A 20,601-nucleotide genomic window follows, 5' to 3' on the forward strand; every position below is an offset into this window, starting at 1 on the left:
ATCACTAGTTGTAACTATTTTTTTATTTGTAATTTTCTTTCATTTTCCCTGTTGTTGTGTATATAGGAACGTGAATGTTTAAATGAATGATAAAAATGATAAATTAAGAATGATAAGTAGTATTTTTTATTAAAAATTTTAAAAGAAGTTGAGATCTTATCGGATCCATTAGAATAGATGGATTATGGGTCCATCCACTTCCGAGAATCAGTTCTTCAGGGCTTAAATAGAACAGGCATGGGGCCATTAATGTATGATTCTCATCAATCGTTGGCCCTACAACTCCACTGGAGTGATCAACACCACTAAACAATTCACTTGATCAACTTTCTAGTCTTACAGGGCTTTTCTCTCCTTTTTTTTTTTTTTTTTCTTTTCCACTTTGCCTATTTTTGTTTCACGAGAAAATTGAAAATCTCTGTGCCTGCCATTTGACTGATACAAGGAGAAGACTGATTTTACCAAATCTTATCGTGGAATCTATTTTCTTATAAGCACAAACAGCATCTTTCAGGGTTAAGTCACAAACAACATTGCCAAATTTTCACTCCATTTTTTTTTTTTTTTTTTGTAACAAGCCAATACAGAAAGCACATAAAGCTCGTAAAGTTCTGCAAATTAGTCCGTTTTACAAAGGTGGCATTAGCATCCCCCATATATCAAGCAAACACAACGGTATGCTCAACACCGACAAGCTAAAAACGGAACACAGAGAAGAACCAAGTTTTGCCAGTTCTCCACCATTGAGATGAGAATGAAGATGAAACACGCTCAAGAAACAAAAAGAAAGCCATGTAGTCAAACCATAATTCACGGATAGGGAGTCTAAGCCTCTGGAACGGAGGCTGCTGCACGTTTCATTGATGCAGACTTGATAAGATGGTTGTAGCTCCCTTTCTCCTTGAAAAGCTGGGAGAAATGGTGTTTGCAATACAAAATGCCCTCCAGGGCTGCATAATTAGATGGGGTTATAGGACAGCCACCATGAGAGCACTTGAAACATGACTTGTGATAGGCCTGGCTCTCCACAGTCACCTGCAAATTTTTGATCCAAGCAAGCCCACGTTATCACAGCCGTAAAATGTGATTGAGTCTAATCTGGATCAAAATGCATACAAGGGGGATCATATTACCCTGGTAATGATGTCAAGCAACTACATTACATTATATGAATATACCTGCATAACGTTTTGCATGTACAGCCAAAATAAATTGGCTGGGCAATTAATTGGAGCAACACATTTCACCGATCACTATGGTAGAAGGATTGGCTGCGCACTTGCTTTGCATAGCTCACAAAACATTAGGGAAATCACACTTTATCCTCAATCTACCACTACTTCTGAAACATGAGTACCAAACCAATAAAGTTTTCATTTAGCCCCCCAGCAATATAAGTTGCAATTCACCTCATTGTGAGATTTTTTACCATTAAGATGGAAAACATTAGGTAATATGACATGATTCCAATGGTTGAATGTTAAAAGAGTTGTAAATTGCGAAAGAAGCTGAATCTTAGGGGTGAAAGTGACAATTTTGATGGTTATAATGCAAAAGAGTGGTAGTTTAAGGGGGTAAAATGCAATTTTTTATGAAAGATTTATTGGTAGAATACTTTCTTTTTTATCAGTATAAAAGATTTATAATAAAATACTCCAAGAGCATTTTCTCTTATCCATATTTTGCAATTATTGCCTTTAAAAACTAGCAACCTAGAGAAAGGCTCCACTTGTTGTCAAAGAGAACTTGACTAAGCAAAGAATTAATTTGACTCCTTATCAAATATATGCCTATCTTCCTTAGTCTCTCAGTCAAAGCCCAACTTAGTCCCACATAGCTTTTATCTGTTCTGTCCCTTCTGTCACTTGATAATTGGCAACCCGATTCCCCAAGCATCATTCCAACTATTTTCTCACTTCACTTAACAACATTGATATAGGCCTATGAACGCTCACCAAGTAATGTTAGAAGCAACAAATTTTACACTTGCATCTGCAGTCACGCTTTGGAGAATCACTGCCGAATGTAAACTCCGGCACATATAACAGTGCAAAAAACAAACAAGCATGATCATCCTCTATATCCATGAAATGTTACACATTCAAAGTAATTTGGAAGAATATGATTAGAAGTAAATGCTCACGGGGAATGCACTCACTCATCTACTAGAAACAAGCCCAAAAGGGTCATCTTAGAACCCACACTGCCAGGTTTGGACAAGGAAAAAGGGGAAACTATGCAGTGGAAGAAAGTGCAAAGAGTCTGCAAGTGGATAAAACTTCAATACAACCCCTCAAGAAGAATATCACAACCAATTGACTTCTGAGGATTTCAGAGTTTTACCTTCTCCAGTGGATAAGCTGTTTTACCACAGGTAGCACATTTTTCTTGTGTCCCAGAAAACATGCTGGCAGCTTTGCTGGGTGACTTAGTCTGAAACCAACTTAAGCTTTTGAGAATCAGTGATGATGCCCAAAAACAGATTAGACTCCTTTCAATAAAATTTCCCACTCATAATCAAAATCAAATGATGAATACATGCAGTGCAGTAGGGAAAATTACCAGCTCTGGAGTTGGCTTCTCAGCTGACTTTGCAGCTGCTGGAAATGAAATTCATGGAAAATTAAGTAGGAAGAAAAGAAAATCTCCCCAAAAATCATATATTGAACTTAAGTGGAAAATGGACATACGTGACTGAAAATTCTTGTTGAAACTACCAGTCTCCTTGAAGAGCTGTTCGAAATGAGGCTTACAGTACAGAACCCCTTCCATTGAGGAATAGTTGCTGAGCTGAAAACATAAAAGTTTTCCAAATCAATAGGCTGCATAAAATCGATCCACAAACCATGGAGTTGCTGATGTTTACAAATTGTAAGGCGGGTTAATGCAAACCATTCTTGCTATGTTACATCATTTATTGGTAAGTAAGCTAGGTTACATAATAAATCCATCTAATAGCAACATGAACAATACAAGTAACTCTCTAAATAAAAATACTTGCAGATTCTTCTCACAGTGGACTCGTACAAAGTGGGCAAAAAAAGATGAAAAATAAACATATCAGCAAGAACTGCTATATCAGAAAAAAGGTGATAAATTAGTCAGATATACCTTTAGCGTCCCCTTGCAGTGGGAGCACTTGAAGCAAGACTTGTGGTAAACAACCCCATCAGCAGATAGCTGCTCCACCGGATAAACTGTCTTCTCACAAACCTTGCATTTCTGTTGGGTGCCGGTGAAAGACATTGCTGTTGCCTCGGATCTGAACTCTTCTCAAAGAGCTAATATTTACGCCAATTCCAAGGCGATAGATCAGTTTCAAAATCACAGCCTGCCTGGATTTTCCTTTTCAGCGACAACCTAAGTTACTAATCTACTCCAATAAGTAAAACCAAAAAGAAATCAAGAATGCAGCAAGACTATGTCAACCAAGGGAAAAGAACTCATTCATACCATTTGGATCGGAAGAAAACAAGGAAAAGAGCGAGAACAACCCCTCAATTTTGAAACTTTAAGGGATTTATCCAAATATGTTTTTTCTGAAGATGAAATCCAACTCAGTTAATCCAATATTTGACTTGGATCAAGTAAATTGTTCACCCTCATTATATGAAAATAGAAGAAAGAAAACAGAGCCAAAATTCAAGTTTCCTTCAAAATGTCCTCGGCTTTCTCAGAAAGCGATCAGAGATTTAGAGAAACACTTAAATGTACCCAAGGAAAACGGGTACATTCCACTTAATGGTGGAATGTAAGAATCTCTACGAGCAAACCCAAGGAAAATGAAACAACTCCGATAAAAGAGATTGAATAAGATCTTGTTCAATGGGCAATTAAATGTACCCAAATTCGCAGGGTCAAGTTTGTTTACCTCGAGAAACAGAGAAATGGTGGATCTGTGAGCTTCACGGGATTTGCCTCGATCTAAAATATAATAAGAAGTTGAGAAATGGGTGATTGAATGCGAAGGGTCAGGGACGTTTTATGCTGCGAAGTGGAAAATATGGATAAATTAGAACACCCAGAGAGACGAAGAGATTATGATATTTAATAAACAAAAAACGAAAAATCCTCGCTGGACAAACTTTTGGCTCCACTTTGTCTGGTTCAACGACTTGATTACGCGGCTGCCCACCTTGGGGAACTTTGTTGAGGGCATATTTATCACACCCTCGCCTCTTTCTGTTATCTTTTTGTGGGGCAGACAGAATTGCTCACTTTTGTTTCGGAAGATCAAGATCCGGTTTTTGTATAAACTGCGGCTGTTGACCAACGAGAAGATTTTCAGGTATCTCGGATATAATTTAGGTGATATTTTTATATTATTATAATGTATAATGTTTTTATAATTATTAATATAAATATTAGTTTTTAATGACAACAATTCTACGTGCATATAACGGTACAGGCATTGTATATGCGGCAATCACTGGCAACAGGGAGGGATTGATGGTGCATGCATGAAGGCATGCCATTTTGCCTGGGCACGCGCGTGGTCTCTCTATGATGAGGTGGCGGCCTTTCTTATTACCTGAAAGCACGAAAAGTATGCCCGGTTGGTGCCTCAATGCAGAGTGCAAAAAGATAGCCATATTTCTTCGACGGATAAATGAGAAGCCCGAGTAAAAGACATTATTAATCATGAGAAGCTTAGCTGTTCAGAAATACACCAGTAATCCACTTTCACTATGCATAGGACTGTTCACCCACCCCGCCCCGACCCAAAAAATTTGATATTCCAATTTGATCCGATCCGACCCGATTCAAAGCTCTTCCGTTTGGCCGTTTAACCGAATATCTGATTGCCCGAACCAAAATGCTTTTCGGAATAAAAGGATATATCGACCCTTTTTTTTTAATGATCTAGAATAAAATAAAGGCATTTTGATAGATTCCAAATCATCATTTGTATATTTCAATGAGAAAAAATACATTTACAAATCTGTTTGTTAAAGCATTCATCATTGGTTCTCCCAGGCATAACATCTGAACCAAAAAATTATACTGCACACATCTTTTAACTTGATCGCTAGAGAACAATATTTACAATTCAATCAAGGTTCAGTAGCAGCTACATTGATAGGTATTCCACCTTAGAAACTTCTCTACAACACAATCTGCCTTCTACAAAATCTACATAAAATGGAACACAAATAAGATTAGTTCACCTTATTGTTGGACACAATCATGGCAAAAAAACTCAAATGCACAAATTTTCTGTGAGAACAATAAAATATACATCACAAACAGCAAGGAAACAGATCTGGATCAGCTCAAAATAGCATCAGCCTTAAACATAAAACAATACCCATTAAAGAGAAAAAGCAAACCAAAAAGATCAATGCATTGCCAAATTAAAAAACTGTAACTTGAGAAAAAGGGTGACATGGTAGTAGAGACTGTATAAAGAATGATGTATTAGTAAAGAAAAATCAAAAGCTAGTCTTCACTCTTCATTCCTGAAAGCTCTCCTCATTCAAGTTCATTCATGTATGTTCTCTCCTTGGCAGAACCAGAGCTCTCTATGTGCCCCGCACAAATCAAGAATGGTCCAAACATCTGTTATTAGATATATCAATTCGTCTGCAAGATACAACCCTGTTTGGGCATTATTTATCACAGCAGTCATTTCAAATTTTGAAAGCTATAGACCGCAATAAATAGATTACGACCCATTACGAAGAATTTCAAACACCCACAAAAAAGAAAAAACACCCACAAAAACACTTAAAAATCCCACATCAGAATAAAAACACCCACAGAAAAAATACTAGAAAAAATGAAAGATTTAGAGAGAGAGAGAAAGACATTTGTAAATTGTTGATCTGCAAACATATAGTGAGTATTTGAATTATTAATTATGCCGAAACCCAAACCCAATCTAACATTCAAATAATTCTTACCTTAGAAAGTGAAGATACGCTTGAGTCTGAGAAAATGAGAGAGCCACAGAGATAGAACTTGGGAGACAGAGTGAGCTCAGTGAGAATGAGGGAATGAGTTGCGACAAAAAGTGAGACACAGAGAGAGCTCAGAGAGGAGAGGAGAGGAGAAAGGGTTAGTGTCTGAGAGGTTAGACATGAAAATGAATAAACGACGCTTTTCGTTTAAAATCAGGTAACGGGTAATACTCGTTAAAATGAAAAAACAGTACGGCCATTTCAGTTTTCGATTTTACCCGTAAACAGGTTGGGTCAATTCGGAAAATATGTTCGGGCCGGGTATTCGACTTTTTTGTTCGGCCTTCAGTCTATGCATGTCAAATGAAAGTGTTGGGGAAAACTCATTAGATCAAGATAACACGGTTTCTGATTGTGCATGGGCAGAGAAGCAAGAAAGATACTAGCATGATAAGTAACATTTATTTTTAAAAAATAGATTCATCATCTCTACACTATACATCGCAGGTAATTTTTTTTTCTCTTACGAAATGTGTAGTGTATAGATGATTGGTAAAATAATTTCTTTAATTTAGCAAGAATAAAATAAAAAATAAATAAATAATCAAGTGTAGTGTAGGAATAATAAATAGAAGAGTTAATTTCTTTGAAATAACTTCGGATCTGTTTGAGGATCACGGTGTCAATTGGAATAATTTGATCATTTATGACACGAATTTGTTAGTTTTTATAATTTGAAGTGTAATTTAAAATGTTTTTTTTTTAACGATTTCTTGTATTGACTGCCTTCATCACTGGCCAGTGGAGGAGAAAAAATGTTTCTTTTTTCTTTCCCTGTTCAAATGAAATTCCTCAAATTTAATGGACGCAATTTAAATTAGAAAGATATTTAAAAATCGAAGATTAAATTTTTAACATCTTTATCATTACATGTTTGTTTTCAAGATTTTTAGAAAATCTTGTTTATTGGATTTTGTGAATTGAGCGGAAAAAATTTGCATAAATTATTTTAAATATCTTTTTTATTAGAATTTGTTAAAGTGAATAATATATTTTTCAAGATTTTAACGTCTTTAAAAACAGTTTTTATTTTAAATTTGATGTTTGGATAATATTAGGTAACAATTTAAAGTTAAAACAGGATTTTGTTTTGTTTTGTTTTTAATTTTTTTTTTTTTTATAAAAACCTGTTTTGTTTTATTTAAAAGTTATTTGCAAAAAAATATAAAAACAATTGAAAAAATGGCCAAACCAAACAATGTGAAGGACTTTCTTCGCTCGAGTAAAGAGAAGATTTCTCATTTCTGTACCGCTTTTCAAATGAGAGGAACAGTCAGGAACCATCATCATCCATAGTCGCAAAGCTCAGTCCAGATTTAAGGTGGTCGTTTCGAATGCGACTACTTCACCTCTCTGCAAATATCTTCAAAAGGGTTTCCGAATACTGGTGCTTAAGGTACAATTTTTTGCGGCCTATAAAACTAATCTAGCTACATTGAGGCTTTTTATGTATCTCTCTGAAAAATGGGAGGGATTGAAGGATATTTTAAGTCTTTTTTGGCGGTGAGCCCAGCCTCCACCTGGGTAATTGGCATACTCCAGTTTCCTACCACATTGGTTCTAATGTTGTTGAACGAAATCCAGGTTTTTATGGGCTATAGTCATTTCTTGTATTCGTTTTGACGTTTCAATCCGTTGTAAATGTCATTAAAGGTACAAAATTTATTGGGGTTTACAGTCGAGCTTCTATAAACCTCGCTTGGCAGAATATACCTATATTTAGTTTGCTTGGTTACCCGTTATCTATCTGGGTCTAAATGCCTCTAATTGCTTAGATTTAGATTTAGATTTATGCATTCATGTCTATATTTTAATTTTTACCCCTCACTGAGCTGAATATACAGGGCGAACTTGGTTGATTTTATGTTTGACTTTTAACTGGACATGATAACAAATTTACATATTTCCGACTTTTAATCACGTATTTCTATTGTAGATCAATGATAGTGTTTTGGGTTCTCGGTTGTGGAATTGTTATTAGTTTCATAATTTTCCCATTTGTTATTTCTCGCGAATGTTTAAATACTTTGCGGACGTGGTCTATTTTTTTATTTTTTTTATTTTTTTTGGGGAATAGGGAATATTGATCTAGACTGTAGATCATGGTGATAGTGATTCCGGTAGGCGTCTTTTAATTATGATTATTATTATAACTGATTCTTTGTTCTATGATGCCCGTGGAGTCTGTCAGGTGAATTTCAATTGAAGAAAGAATGTCTCACATACCAACTGAAAAGGCCAATTGGACTCCTTCCTTCCACAAAATATTTGTTGATCTATGTCTTGATGAAACTTTAAAGGGGAATAAGCCCGGGACGCATTTTACTAAGGACGGTTGGCAGAATATTGTCGAATCATTTTATGAAAAGACTGGTTCGAGGTATGATCTGAAACAAATGAAGAATCACTGGTCGCTTACCAAGTTACAATGGAAAATCTGGTTTAAGCTGATTGGTGATAGCAGCATGAAATGGGATCCAGAAACCAAGAAATTGGGTGCTACTAAAGAAGATTGGGCCCATTATATAAAGGTATGATAGCTGGCTACTCAGCAGGTTATGCTAATTTAGTTAAAACTTTTGATGTTCTTCATGAATTCCAGATTTATGTTAACTTTGAGATTTTATTTTAAGGCCAATCCAGAAGCTGCACAATTTCAATTCATGGAACTGCAGAATACTGACAAGTTAGAAATTATCTTGAATGGAACAATAAATGGTGCATGGATACATGTTTCGACTGGGTATAAGAGGAAAAATTGTTGTCTGATCTCCTCCCCTTTGTATGTGAAAGAGGAAACAATAACAACACCTACTGTGAAGGAGGAGCATCTACCTGATGATGAATTGAGGAGTGCTGTTATGGCTCAGTCTACTCAGGGCATGCCAGTTGCAAGTGAACAAAGCATGTCTATCTCATCACCTTCCAATGCAAAAGCCATTTGGACGCCTGTTATACACAAAATATTCATTGATCTATGTCTAGAACAGAAGTTAAAGGGGAATAAGCCTGGAACACGTTTTACTAAGGAAGGTTGGAGAACTATTTTTGGATCATTTCAGAAAAAGACTGGCCTGAGTTATGAGACACTGCAACTAAAGAATCATTGGAATGTTACTAAGGAACGCTGGAAGGTCTGGTCTAACCTAATTGGCACTCCAAGTATGAAGTGGGATCCAAACACCAATAAATTTGGTGCGAGTGAAGAAAATTGGGAAGAATATTTGCAGGTTTGCTGAATGAGTTGAACAATATCTGTTTCTATATAATTGACCAGGAGCTATTTCTATTTAATTGACAATTGGGGAAAAGCTAATTGGCACTGCTTGAGTTTTGGAATGGTAATAGTGAAATTTTTTTGTTACAGGAAAACCCAGCAGCTTCACAATTCCGCTTCAAGGCACTTGAGCTTGCTGACAAACTGGAGACTATTTTTTATGGAAGCAGAGTTACTGCAGAGACCGAACCAACTAGTCGGCGCAGGAAGTACAACAATGCTTCAACAATGCCTCACTTAAGCAACAGAGAACCAGAAATACCAAAGCCAGATGAGAAAACTGAGCCTTTTTGTGATGCTGTTGAATCAAGAGGTGCCTTAATGATTCAGAAAGAGGCTCAATTTGTTCCATCTAGAGGAGGCAAACTCAGTTATAGTATTGGGGAATGCATTGACTGTCTTGATGGAATGGAGGAAGTAGAACCAGGAAGTGACCTCTACTTGTTTGCATTAGATATATTCCTGAAGAAGGAATACAGGGAAGTTTTTCTTCAACTGAAGAACCCTAGTGTAAGGATGGCATGGTTGCAGCGCCTGCAATCACTTGGTCCATCTTTATAACAGAATGCTTGCCATGTTTTGTTTTCTCCTGTCACTTCCTACAGGTACATGTAATTTCTGCATACGACTAGCAATTACAAAGCCGTTGTTCTTTTTCAGTCTGGTGGTCGGAACTGTCTTTGACATGCTTACATCGAGAATAATTTAGTGGCCTTTCTGTTATCAGCGTTTATTCATGTTGTAAAATGGGACGAGGTCTATGACCCTCGCTCGGTATGTTTTGTACGTGCAAACAGTCTTTTCAATATTTATGATTTCTTATTCAGCAAAAAAATAAAAGAAAAAGAGTTTCGCGGTTTACTTTTTCCTTTGTAATATTTATTGATATGGTCTTACTATTTTCACTTCCGGATCGATTGGTTACGAAGTTAAGAAGAGATGAGATGTTTTATTAAAAATTTTAAAAAATATTGTTATAATATTATTTTTATTTTAAAATTTTAAAAAATTAAATTATTTATTATATTTTATATGAGAATTTGAAAAAGTTGTAATCGAACAATAAGATTTAATTTTTAACCTTGAACTAGTATCTCCACCATTCACCCTTCCGTCTTTCAGCTCCAGGGTACTAAAAAATGTAGTTTTAATACGGCATAAGCATCCACAAGCTCAACTCAAGATTCCCATACTCACTTTATTTTGAATGAATTTGTTAAATGTTTGATATGACAAAGGGTGTATGATATGCGGGCCGGGACAGTATAAAATGTTGTGAAAAAGTGTTGTGTGTTTAATTATTATTATTATTACCTGTCCAAAATTGTATAAATATTGCGGAAAAGATCAATTTGGAATAAATACAGTTGCTCACCGCATTTCCCAAGATAAGATGATTATTTAATAGCTGAATAAGACTTGGGAAACAACCCAAGATTCAAATTTAAATATTGTAACTCAATGAGCAAATTAGCCTTGAAGTTATCCCTGGTAAGCTAGCTCTTACTATTTGTCTTCTAAAGTAACACACCAAAACTTGCATAGCTTGATCCGCTTCCTTGGATTCCTTGAGAAATTACTGATGTTAACTCCCTTAATCTTATAAGCAGCCATCTGGTGCATATTGTAGTAGCTAAACTTTTTTCTAGACACAGCTAAACCGAGAACGAGACACAGATCATGAGCATGGTATGTGTTCCAAAGCTTTGAATTTATTTATTCTGGTAATCGACTCTCTCTTTCTCTATCTGTTGGAGTAACCGTAAATCATGAGCGCTAGCTTACATATTGGGCCAGGCGAGGCCGACGAACTTTTAAGTTTCAGGATCTATTTTTGCTGCAGGGATTGGAGGCTGGAAAAGGGAAATGGCATGGATCAGTTGGAGGCATCGTGGGTGCACCCATAGACAAAGTCTGGACCGTGGTTTCTCAAAGTAAAAAGCTAACAGAATGGATGCCAATGGTCGAAGAATGCACAGACGTAGCAGGGGAAGAGGGCATGCCCGGCTATGTTCGGCTAGTCTCTGGTTTCATGTTCCCTCAGCAAGATGGAGAAAGGTCATGGATCAAGGAGAGGCTGGTTTCCATGGATTCATCATCTCGTTGTTATGCTTATAGAATGGAAGCAAGCAATGTGGGTTTAGATGGGTCTATAAATTCATTAAAACTTGTAGATTATGGGGATAATTCCACATTAGTGGACTGGTCATTTGAGTTAAACCCTTTAGAAGGCGCATGTGAGGACAGCCTTATTGATTATCTAGGATACCTCTATAAATCTTGCATTAATAGAATTGAGGGTGCTATTGAATTAGCAACTGCATCCAAACCAGATTGAGAAGCATGCATGCATGCATGCATGATGCACTGTTGGAGTTTTTCATGTGATCTGGAAATCTCGTTCCGAAATATAATAATGTAAATGATTGTTGGATATTATAATATTGTCGGATCTAAACCTATAACGTTCCAATTCTTATATATCGAGGCCTAGTTCGGCTAGAGATTTTCCTAATGGAATCACAAGCATTTTATATCAAGCAGCAAAGAACTGCATGGGAATCAGGTGAGCATGAAGGCCATGATGAGCATAGAAGGTTTTTTATCCACTAAATTTTAATTTTGCTATTGTAAGAGAGAATCCACTCCGTACCTTTTCTCTAGCTACCGCTTTGAATTTTGGTTTTTTGTAAGTTCTTCTTCCTTTTTAACTTTTTGACTTTTCTCGTTCGTGCGATTGACGACTAGTAAATTCTTGCGAGTAACTATTTATAGTGAATGACGGGGAAGAATAACGAGAAAAATGTGGAAGTCGAAAGGGAGCGGTGAAAAAGACGTGGGATTTGGAACTTATAGCCTTGTAGGTGGGTTTTGTTCTTGGTACATACCACATATGAAGAAAGGTATGATGAAAACAATATCCAGGTTTGACAAAATCACTATATATATATATATATATATATATATTTAATGAAGAAGTTGTGGGATTTGAAACTTGCAGGAGAGTTTTTAAGCTTTTTTGGACAGCAAATCAGACCATTACATACCGATGACCTGAAAACTATGGCTCAACTATAGAAATCTCGTGTTGATAAATATTTTAGGACAACTACTCAACACCATTACCACCATCTCCTACGCGAGTCATACCCTTCTCGAAGAGTATATATTAATTAAGTAGCACCCCAATACATGTATCTATATATATATATATATATATAAATATAAACTAATTAATACGACAAGATGGATTGAGGGGTCGGAGTTAATTTAAGTGCCTCACAAATGTTATGAACAGTTAGAAGGATTAAGATAGATATAAATACATTAATGAGGACTGATTCGAATCATGAAACGACCATTTGAATCTTAATTTGTGCACGGCAGGACATGGTTGCAAGACTTCCCCTGTTTTGTTATCATCAATGATCACTATCGTGAGTTAAATCGTATTCATTACTTAATGCTAGCTTAATATCCAAACATATGTATGTATCTTAATTAAACTAAAAACTAGGAAAAATAGGATTTTTATAGTTTTTTTTTTCACAGAGAGAGAGAGAGAGAGAGAGATTCTGTTAGTTGAGCGGTAAGTTTCAGAACTCGAGGGTTTCGGTCATTTGAAAATAGCAACGAGAGCTTATAGCTTACATACACAAACGGCCAGAGTACTTTGTGTAGCATGGAAGAAAACTAGCTAAAATGTCTGGCCGGCCCTCTTCATTCACCTACCGCTGAAAAAGGACATGACATCAAAGATTTATTCTTTTTATGGTCGAGGTGGTCAGTCGTTTCAGAGTAAGTCAGACACTAAGCTTGGAGCAGAGAAAGAGAGAGAGAGAGAGAGAATGGATCGTCGGTTTTGGACATTAATGTTACTGGGAGTCTTCTTATTTCCAGCATTGGTTGAGTCCTTGGTTCGTCATTACAATTTCAATGTAAGCAAACTTTTTCAAAATACTTCGTTCATTTTGTTCGCATGAGTACATCATAATTCAGCGTTGGGAATGCCATGCATTACACAACCTAATTAAGAAAGCAAGCTTGCATTCTCTGTACATCATAATTCATCATTAATATTACCTGTGATGGGCGAAAAGGCCATGCATTCTCGCAATTCTCTGTACATGAAATCGAAGACGACACATTAATTTAGAACCTACGTTTATGTTTCTGGCCAATATAGAGCTTACATTATCAAGATCGGTTCTATTGCTAATCTTTTAACCACGTAAAAGTGTTTTCATGCAAGCATATATATAGAGGATCACCTAGCAAAGGGTACTACTGGCATGGGTACTCCAGCTCAAGAACTGATCATGCATGATCATTGATCAGTGGAGTTTAAATTATACAGTACAACACTATATAAGAATCTCGTGTATCGATCTAGTCATGATGATAAATCAACAAAAAGAGAAAATGGTCTGAGATGATCTCCACAAACTTCTTAAGAGACCGTACGTCGTCCCTTCATAATTCATCATATTGTTTTTATCTTAAAACTCACTACTGGCTGCTGTATGTGTAGGTGGTCCTGAAGAACACAACAAAGCTTTGTGCAACAAAAGCCATTGCCACTGTCAATGGGAAATTTCCGGGGCCAACTCTCTATGCAAGGGAAGATGATACCGTGATCGTAAGGGTTACCAACCACATTACACATAATGTGACAATCCACTGGTGAGAATAATTCTGCCTTTACTTTGAACACACTGGAATATCGAAAAAATAGTACTGGGACGTTTATATGGCCATCGATCTAAATTAATTTAGAATTGGATAATTAAGCCAAATTTCCATTTTAGCTACGATTTGATTAGAATCCTTTGATTCATCCCTATACTGGAGTAGCCATCGTTAGAATGATTTTTAATTAGTTTGTTACATTTGCTTTCCAAGTATGTAACTGGCAACTGTAGCTAACTAGCTACGTACTGTACTGTAGTAGTAAAGAAAAAGGAAAATACTACTTTGACACCTCATATATATATATATATATATATTTAAAATTTTCTTTACCTAATAGTGTATTAATATTTTTTTATATTTTTTAAAAATGTTTTAAAATGATAGAAAAATATGAATAAAAAATTAAAAAAAAATGAGAAGATGAATTTATTTTAGGCGGCATACGTCAATGCTGGGTGGCAGCCTAGCACTGCTCGAGGCAAAATCTTTTGTTTTTTTTTGGGGAGGGGGGTTATGTTTAAATTGAGGAGAGAGATTCAGAAAGTGTGATCATGCATGCATATATGGTTTTTCTGAAAAAAATGTAAATAAAAGAGATCTAGAATTAATATATAGAGAACAATAAATCTAAATTATGGGGGCGGAGAAAATTTTAAAGGGTGAGATATTGTGTGTATATATATATGGTACTGTTTTCAAAAAATAGGTTGTTAATTAATTAGAAAAATATGAAAATTTCAGCTTAAATTAACTCAACTTTGGCTAGTCCAATGCTAATAGGTACTCCATAGCAGTCCACCATAAGCACAAAAACATGCATGACAAAGCACTGTTATACGTACGCATTAATATACACTAATTACAGCTAATTAGCCTTAATTTTATTTTGATTTAATTGTTAGCCAATTAATGTTACTTGTAATATTGGTAGGCATGGGGTGAGACAACTTCGGACCGGATGGTCGGATGGACCAGCATATATCACACAATGCCCTATACAACCTGGGCAGAATTTCATGTACTCCTTCAACCTCACTGGCCAAAGAGGCACGCTTCTTTGGCATGCACATATCTCCTGGTTGAGGGCCACTTTACATGGCGCTATTGTTATATTGCCCAAGCGAGGCATTCCTTACCCATTTCCAAAACCTCATAAAGAAAAAATCATCATTTTAGGTGAGCTAGATAGCTCTAAATTCATTCAATTTGTCTATATAATAAATTCGGTTTTCAAGTAATTAAGTATATTTTTGGAGAAATTACGTTTTATTCTTAATTGTGTACGTAGCCGAATGGTGGAAAGCAGACGTTGAAGCTGTTGTCAATCAAGCTACCCAATCTGGTTTGCCGCCTAATATATCGGATACGCATACCATAAATGGTCATCCAGGACCTGTTCCTGGTTGCTCTTCTCAGGGTACGGACAATCTGATCATGTGGTTCATACATAATCTTGTTATGTGTCTAGAGATCAGAGGGACTGAAGGATCGATTTGAAATGTTTGGTGTTTGTACAAGTGCAGGGGGTTATACTTTACATGTTGAGAGTGGCAAGACCTATTTACTACGCATCATCAATGCAGCGGTGAACGATGAGCTTTTCTTCAAAATTGCAGGGCACGGTCTAACAATTGTTGAAGTGGATGCCTCCTACACCAAGCCCTTCCAAACTGACACTATATTCATCAGCCCTGGCCAAACTACAAACGCCCTCCTAACTGCAAATCAGGCCATTGGCAAGTACTTGCTAGCAGTCACGCCTTTCATGGATGCTCCGGTTGGCTTTGACAACTTGACTAACTATGCCACATTGCGCTACAAAGGCACCCCTGCAAATCCCCCAACCATCTTAACCACCGTTCCTCCTCAAAATGCAACTCCATTAACCCATGCTTTCATGGACTCACTTCGAAGCCTTAACTCCAAACAATACCCAACAAAAGTCCCATTAACCCTAGACCATTCTCTGTTTTTCTTCTTAGGCGTTGGGGTTAATCCATGTGCTACTTGTGTTAATGGGAGCCGGCTTGTGGCAGATATTAATAATGTTAGCTTTGTGATGCCAACTGTAGCTCTCCTTGAAGCACATTACTCCAACATACAAGGAGTTTTTACAGATGATTTTCCTGGAAACCCACCTATTCCTTTTAATTATACTGGTAACTCACCATCTAATATCCAGACCATGAATGGCACCAGGCTGTATAGACTGGCTTATAATTCTACAGTCCAGATTGTGTTACAAGGCACAGCTGTAATAGCACCAGAGAACCATCCAACCCATCTGCATGGGTTTAATTTCTTTGTGGTTGGGAAGGGGTTAGGGAACTTCGATCCCTACAAGGATCCGCTGAAATTTAACCTCGTTGATCCTGTCGAGAGGAACACAATTGCAGTACCTACCGCTGGATGGACTGCAATCAGATTCAGGGCGGATAACCCAGGTAAAGTTCAGCCAGCTTGTTTTTTTAATAATATAATTTTTATGTTTCGCTGTGCTACTATTCAAGAGTCATGCTGCACAGAAACTCCACAATCTATCCACTATTTAAAAACATGTTATTTTACTCTTTTATTCTCATATTTCATTTTTTTTATATATAGAATATAATATATAAGAGAAAAAGAATAAAATCACATGTTTTTAAGTGGTGTACAGAAGTATGGAATTTATGTTTAGCATTTTTTTTCTAAAAAACGTGACAATAATGCTAAAATGAATTTTAAAATTGGAAATAGTCTTTATCTTGATAATGAGGTTGCACCTAGAGTGTCTTGGCATGGAAGAAACAATAAAAAATAAATAAATAAATGAATGAATGAAGGTGCTTTCAATTTTGAATTGAATCGCCATTGATGGGACTCCCTTTGCTTGTAGTAGTTAGTACACTAGGGCCACTGAAAGACGTGGCATAACAAAGCAAGCCCGAAAATCAAAATCAAAAGAAAAAAGGCAGAGACAGACTAGACTACAGAAGAATCTTCTGGCTTGTGTGAGACAATTAGGCCATAAATTCACGAGTTCTTAACAGAAGCATGTATGTGTCCTCAAAACTGTTGAAATATTCAACTTTGGTTCTTGCAGGTGTTTGGTTCTTACATTGCCATTTGGAAGTACACACGACGTGGGGACTTAAGATGGCATTCCTGGTAGACAATGGTAAAGGCCCGAACGAGTCTCTGCCTCCGCCTCCTAGCGACCTTCCCAAGTGCTAGAATTTAGTAGTTGATTCGTTTCTTTTCCTTTTTTTGTTCCTTGAGGAGGTGTGAATAAGAAAAGTGGGCAACTTAAGTTAGTGACTTTGTACATTTTTTTTTTTTTTTTTTTTCCCTTTTGCTTGTGGGTTGAAATTATACTTTTTAGTTTTTAGTGCATATATCTGAAGAATGAGTATATGTGCTTGATCCAATTTAGAAAAAGATATCATGGTTTAGGGTCATAGACTAGATAAATAAGTTTACTTCTTAAGCTAGCTGTTCGAAACTTTGACTCTCTCTCGGCTGCAAAAAGGATGAAAGAGATAGGTCTGAAGAGCGCGCCAGGTAGGGGTCGAACCTACGACTTTCTGCTTAGGAAACAGACGCTCTATCCACTGAGCTACAGGCGCTTTAGAATCTCTTCTTGGCAAGGATTTAATACAAATTGTATGATAAAAAACCTGAAAAGGGTAAAAGATTTTACTTATAATATAATCTACCACATCAAATCGTATTAATTTTTAAGACTAATTATATTGGATTTCTTTTCAAACCAAGCATTTTCCAGAGTGTGAAGAAAAAAAAAAGTATTTATGGGAGACTTATCGCTTGCCTCATATGGACTATAAAATCATGAAGTTACTTCTGTTATTTGGGAGTTTTTTTTTGGATAAATGAGATTTGAGAGGGGTAAAAAGGGTGTGGCATCAGTCTCCATTCAGTGCATTCACCTGTAGGAACAAAAAATAAATAACATTGTTTATGGGAGCTTATCAATTTCCTCGAACAGCCTATAATAATAAGAGGCAATGGTCACTAGGACAGTAGGCCTTAAGACTGCTATTAAGGTTTCAACTTGACACATTTCAAGCTCCGATTCTTCTCTCCTCCGACCTCATTCAGAACCAACCAAAAAATCTCAACTGGTTGTGATTCATATCTAGGATTCACTTTGTGTATGTAGATTTACCTTCTCTTCCCAATAAAAAACTGTTTCCCGCCTTTTCTTTTCCGGATTCTTCAGAATCCATCCCTTTTTCTCAACTGGGTCATGCTTTCCTGTACCTTGTTCGATCATCTTGCTACCGGGTTCTTCATGTTTTCTGTATTTTTCTCGAGATTCCTCGCTTTGTGGGCTAAGAGTTGCAATCTGGGTTGCATGAAAAATTTTAAGTTTTGAACTTCATTTTTGCAAAAGGTCTTGACTATTCTTCAAATTCACAAATTCCATCTGGGTTTGGGTTTTCTCTCTGGAGGGGTTTAACGAAAGCAACAAAGTCAGATTGCTCATAATTTTCCAAGATTTCTTCGATTCTTAAAAGTTGGGTCTTTTTAAGATTCTTCAATTGATGCTATTAAGAAAAGGAGATTCTTGATTCCCAGTAGAAGATTCTGATTTCAATGCCTTCTAAATCATAGTAAAGATTAAATTCTCTCTGCCTTCTGTCTCTGTTTCTAAGACTCCTCTCACTTTAAAAGCCTAGTTTCAGTGCTGATTATGTGAATTATCCAGCAATTGTTGTATATTAGCACTAGGAATTATGGAAACTCTATATCCAGCTTCATTTATGTCAGACTCCAGTTGGTTTCTACAAGTAAGCCAGAGCACAGAATGGACTAGGGAGGAGAACAAGAAGTTTGAGAGAGCGCTTGCTATATACGATGAGACCACTCCTGATCGATGGATAAAAGTGGCGGAAATGATCCCGGGGAAGACAGTGTGGGATGTGATTAAGCAGTACAAGGAATTGGAAGACGATGTTAGTGATATAGAATCAGGGCGGGTTCCGATTCCCGGTTACCTTACCTCTTCTTTCAAATTGGAGTTGGTTGATAATCGCAACTTTGATGCCTATAGAAGAAAATCTTCAACAGCTCGGGGTCCTGATCAGGAAAGGAAGAAAGGGGTGCCATGGACAGAAGAAGAGCACAGGTGAATTTCCTTCCAGTTTTTGTTCCTATATTTAAATTTATGTTTCCAGTAGGAGGTTTTCAACAATTCTTTTATTCAATTACCGAAAAAACTATGAAACAAGAAAGTGTTTTGGCTCTTTAAATTCTGTTGCTAGCTGTGCAAATAAATTGAATTTCCAACGCCCTTTATTCAGTTCTGTGGAAACTGGAAACTAAGGAAAGAAACCATCAAATTGGTAGACTTGCTTTGTGTATGGTTTACACGAGTTCCTTTTTTCTGGGTCATCCATTAAATCAATGGGAAACTAACCAAGCTCAGTTCTTTTTCAACTGGCTGGTTGTGAACTTTGAAACCCAAATACACGCATAAAAACCTCAAAGCAATTGTGAATATCTTTGGATGGGTCAGGTGATGTTGTTTATCATAGAGATGAACTGCTCTAAAGTCTCAAGCTTGTTAGCATTCATGTCTCATTCACTCCTAAATGGTCTATCTGCAGTTTGAACTCTTTTGAACGTTATGTTTTTGTTCTTGACACGGGTTGTTTGGTAATGAATTACAGGCAATTTCTGATGGGGCTTCTAAAGTACGGTAAAGGAGACTGGAGAAATATCTCCCGGAATTACGTAATTTCTAAGAGTCCAACTCAAGTGGCAAGTCATGCTCAGAAGTACTTTATAAGGCAGCTTTCAGGAGGAAAAGATAAGAGAAGGCCAAGCATCCATGACATCACAATTGTCAATCTCACAGAACCCTCATCGGGAAATAATAAGCCTCCCTCACATGATCAGTCTTTTGTTCTTGCACCACAGCAAAAGCCCACCAGCGCACCAAGAATGTCACCTGACTGGAAGCAACCTCGTGATGAAGCAGTCATGATTTTCGACTCGGACTGTGGAAACCTTTCAATGTCACCTCCGTACGAATTTAAAGGGCAAGGGCACAATCTGTATGGCAGTGCTCATTACGGATTTCACACCAAACCGTACATTCAAACCCAATCCTCAATACATCAAATACGTAAATGATCAGGCAGTTGTTTTTGCTGCACTCGTGGATTCAAAGTGCCAAGTCAGACCATGTTCAGCCTAATTCACTGTCTGTGCTTTTGCCATAGTTTTCTGTGTGACTACATAAATGAGGGCTTGAATTACATTGTTTTTGAACGTTACAGAAAGATAAAATCTTGTAGTGGTTCAATCTCAATCTTTTAGCTGTGAAAATACAATGAAAGTCGATTCAGTGTCTGTATGTTTCCCTTCCCTTCAAGTAATATTCCTTGCTATCCATTCTTGAGGATGATTTTGACTGAGTCAGCATTACGTATGAAAATGGATAGTAGGCAGTTTGTGGATGAATAAAGCATAACCGCATCAATGTGGTTGCTTCTCAGAGTATAAGTTGAATATACTGATTGACTTGCATATTTAGTTTACAGACAATCATGTATCCTCAAGTTTGTGACGATCATTTAACACAGATCAAAGCCTCAATATGATGATTTCCCAGTTTATGCAAATACATGGTCTCGTTAATATGAGGCTAGAAATTCAAATCTC

The 20,601-nt window shown here is 36.8% G+C and overlaps 5 protein-coding genes and 1 non-coding gene across 16 annotated transcripts; 4 read left to right on the top strand and 2 right to left on the bottom strand.

Annotated features, from left to right (window-relative positions):
• Positions 1-599: 599 nt before the first annotated feature.
• On the bottom strand, positions 600-4,243 carry LOC109002721 (LIM domain-containing protein WLIM2b-like). 10 transcript variants are annotated; one of them, XM_035683174.1, is made up of 7 exons: positions 4,086-4,243; positions 3,872-3,987; positions 3,112-3,335; positions 2,691-2,790; positions 2,563-2,597; positions 2,344-2,433; positions 600-1,035 (listed from the first exon to the last, which is right to left on the bottom strand). In XM_035683174.1, the coding sequence occupies exons 3-7, from the start codon at positions 3,244-3,246 to the stop codon at positions 826-828; spliced, it is 570 nt and encodes a 189-aa protein (XP_035539067.1). In that variant the 5' UTR covers positions 3,247-3,335; positions 3,872-3,987; positions 4,086-4,243; the 3' UTR covers positions 600-825. The 10 variants fall into 10 exon arrangements, with proteins under 10 accessions (XP_035539067.1, XP_018836133.1, XP_035539066.1 ...); XM_018980588.2 differs by having other exon boundaries at positions 3,112-3,345; XM_035683173.1 differs by having other exon boundaries at positions 3,112-3,360.
• A 2,910-nt stretch (positions 4,244-7,153) lies between these two features.
• Positions 7,154-10,098, top strand: LOC118343930 (L10-interacting MYB domain-containing protein-like). Of its 2 annotated transcripts, none has more exons than XM_035683177.1 (4): positions 7,154-7,356; positions 8,144-8,491; positions 8,594-9,190; positions 9,328-10,098. In XM_035683177.1, exons 2-4 carry the CDS (start codon positions 8,174-8,176, stop codon positions 9,796-9,798), a joined length of 1,386 nt encoding a protein of 461 aa, XP_035539070.1. In that variant the 5' UTR covers positions 7,154-7,356; positions 8,144-8,173; the 3' UTR covers positions 9,799-10,098. The 2 variants fall into 2 exon arrangements, with proteins under 2 accessions (XP_035539070.1, XP_035539069.1); XM_035683176.1 differs by having other exon boundaries at positions 7,161-7,356; positions 8,152-8,491.
• Positions 10,099-10,905: 807 nt separating this feature from the next.
• LOC118344051 lies at positions 10,906-11,575 on the top strand. Its single transcript, XM_035683806.1, has 2 exons — positions 10,906-10,926; positions 11,081-11,575. Exons 1-2 carry the CDS (start codon positions 10,918-10,920, stop codon positions 11,573-11,575), a joined length of 504 nt encoding a protein of 167 aa, XP_035539699.1. The 5' UTR covers positions 10,906-10,917.
• A 1,468-nt stretch (positions 11,576-13,043) lies between these two features.
• On the top strand, positions 13,044-17,245 carry LOC109002717 (laccase-22-like). The gene is made up of 6 exons (XM_035683175.1): positions 13,044-13,175; positions 13,769-13,920; positions 14,861-15,105; positions 15,218-15,346; positions 15,453-16,373; positions 17,015-17,245. Exons 1-6 carry the CDS (start codon positions 13,086-13,088, stop codon positions 17,143-17,145), a joined length of 1,668 nt encoding a protein of 555 aa, XP_035539068.1. The 5' UTR covers positions 13,044-13,085; the 3' UTR covers positions 17,146-17,245.
• A 219-nt stretch (positions 17,246-17,464) lies between these two features.
• TRNAR-CCU lies at positions 17,465-17,537 on the bottom strand. Its single transcript has one exon. It is a non-coding gene; the product is annotated as a tRNA-Arg (tRNA).
• Positions 17,538-17,912: 375 nt separating this feature from the next.
• LOC109002722 (transcription factor DIVARICATA-like) lies at positions 17,913-20,434 on the top strand. The gene is made up of 2 exons (XM_018980590.2): positions 17,913-19,060; positions 19,605-20,434. Exons 1-2 carry the CDS (start codon positions 18,669-18,671, stop codon positions 20,068-20,070), a joined length of 858 nt encoding a protein of 285 aa, XP_018836135.1. The 5' UTR covers positions 17,913-18,668; the 3' UTR covers positions 20,071-20,434.
• The last annotated feature ends 167 nt before the right edge of the window (positions 20,435-20,601 follow it).

The sequence above is a fragment of the Juglans regia genome, chromosome 12, assembly GCF_001411555.2.
Source record: "Juglans regia cultivar Chandler chromosome 12, Walnut 2.0, whole genome shotgun sequence".
In the NCBI taxonomy this organism is placed as follows: Eukaryota; Viridiplantae; Streptophyta; class Magnoliopsida; order Fagales; family Juglandaceae; genus Juglans; species Juglans regia.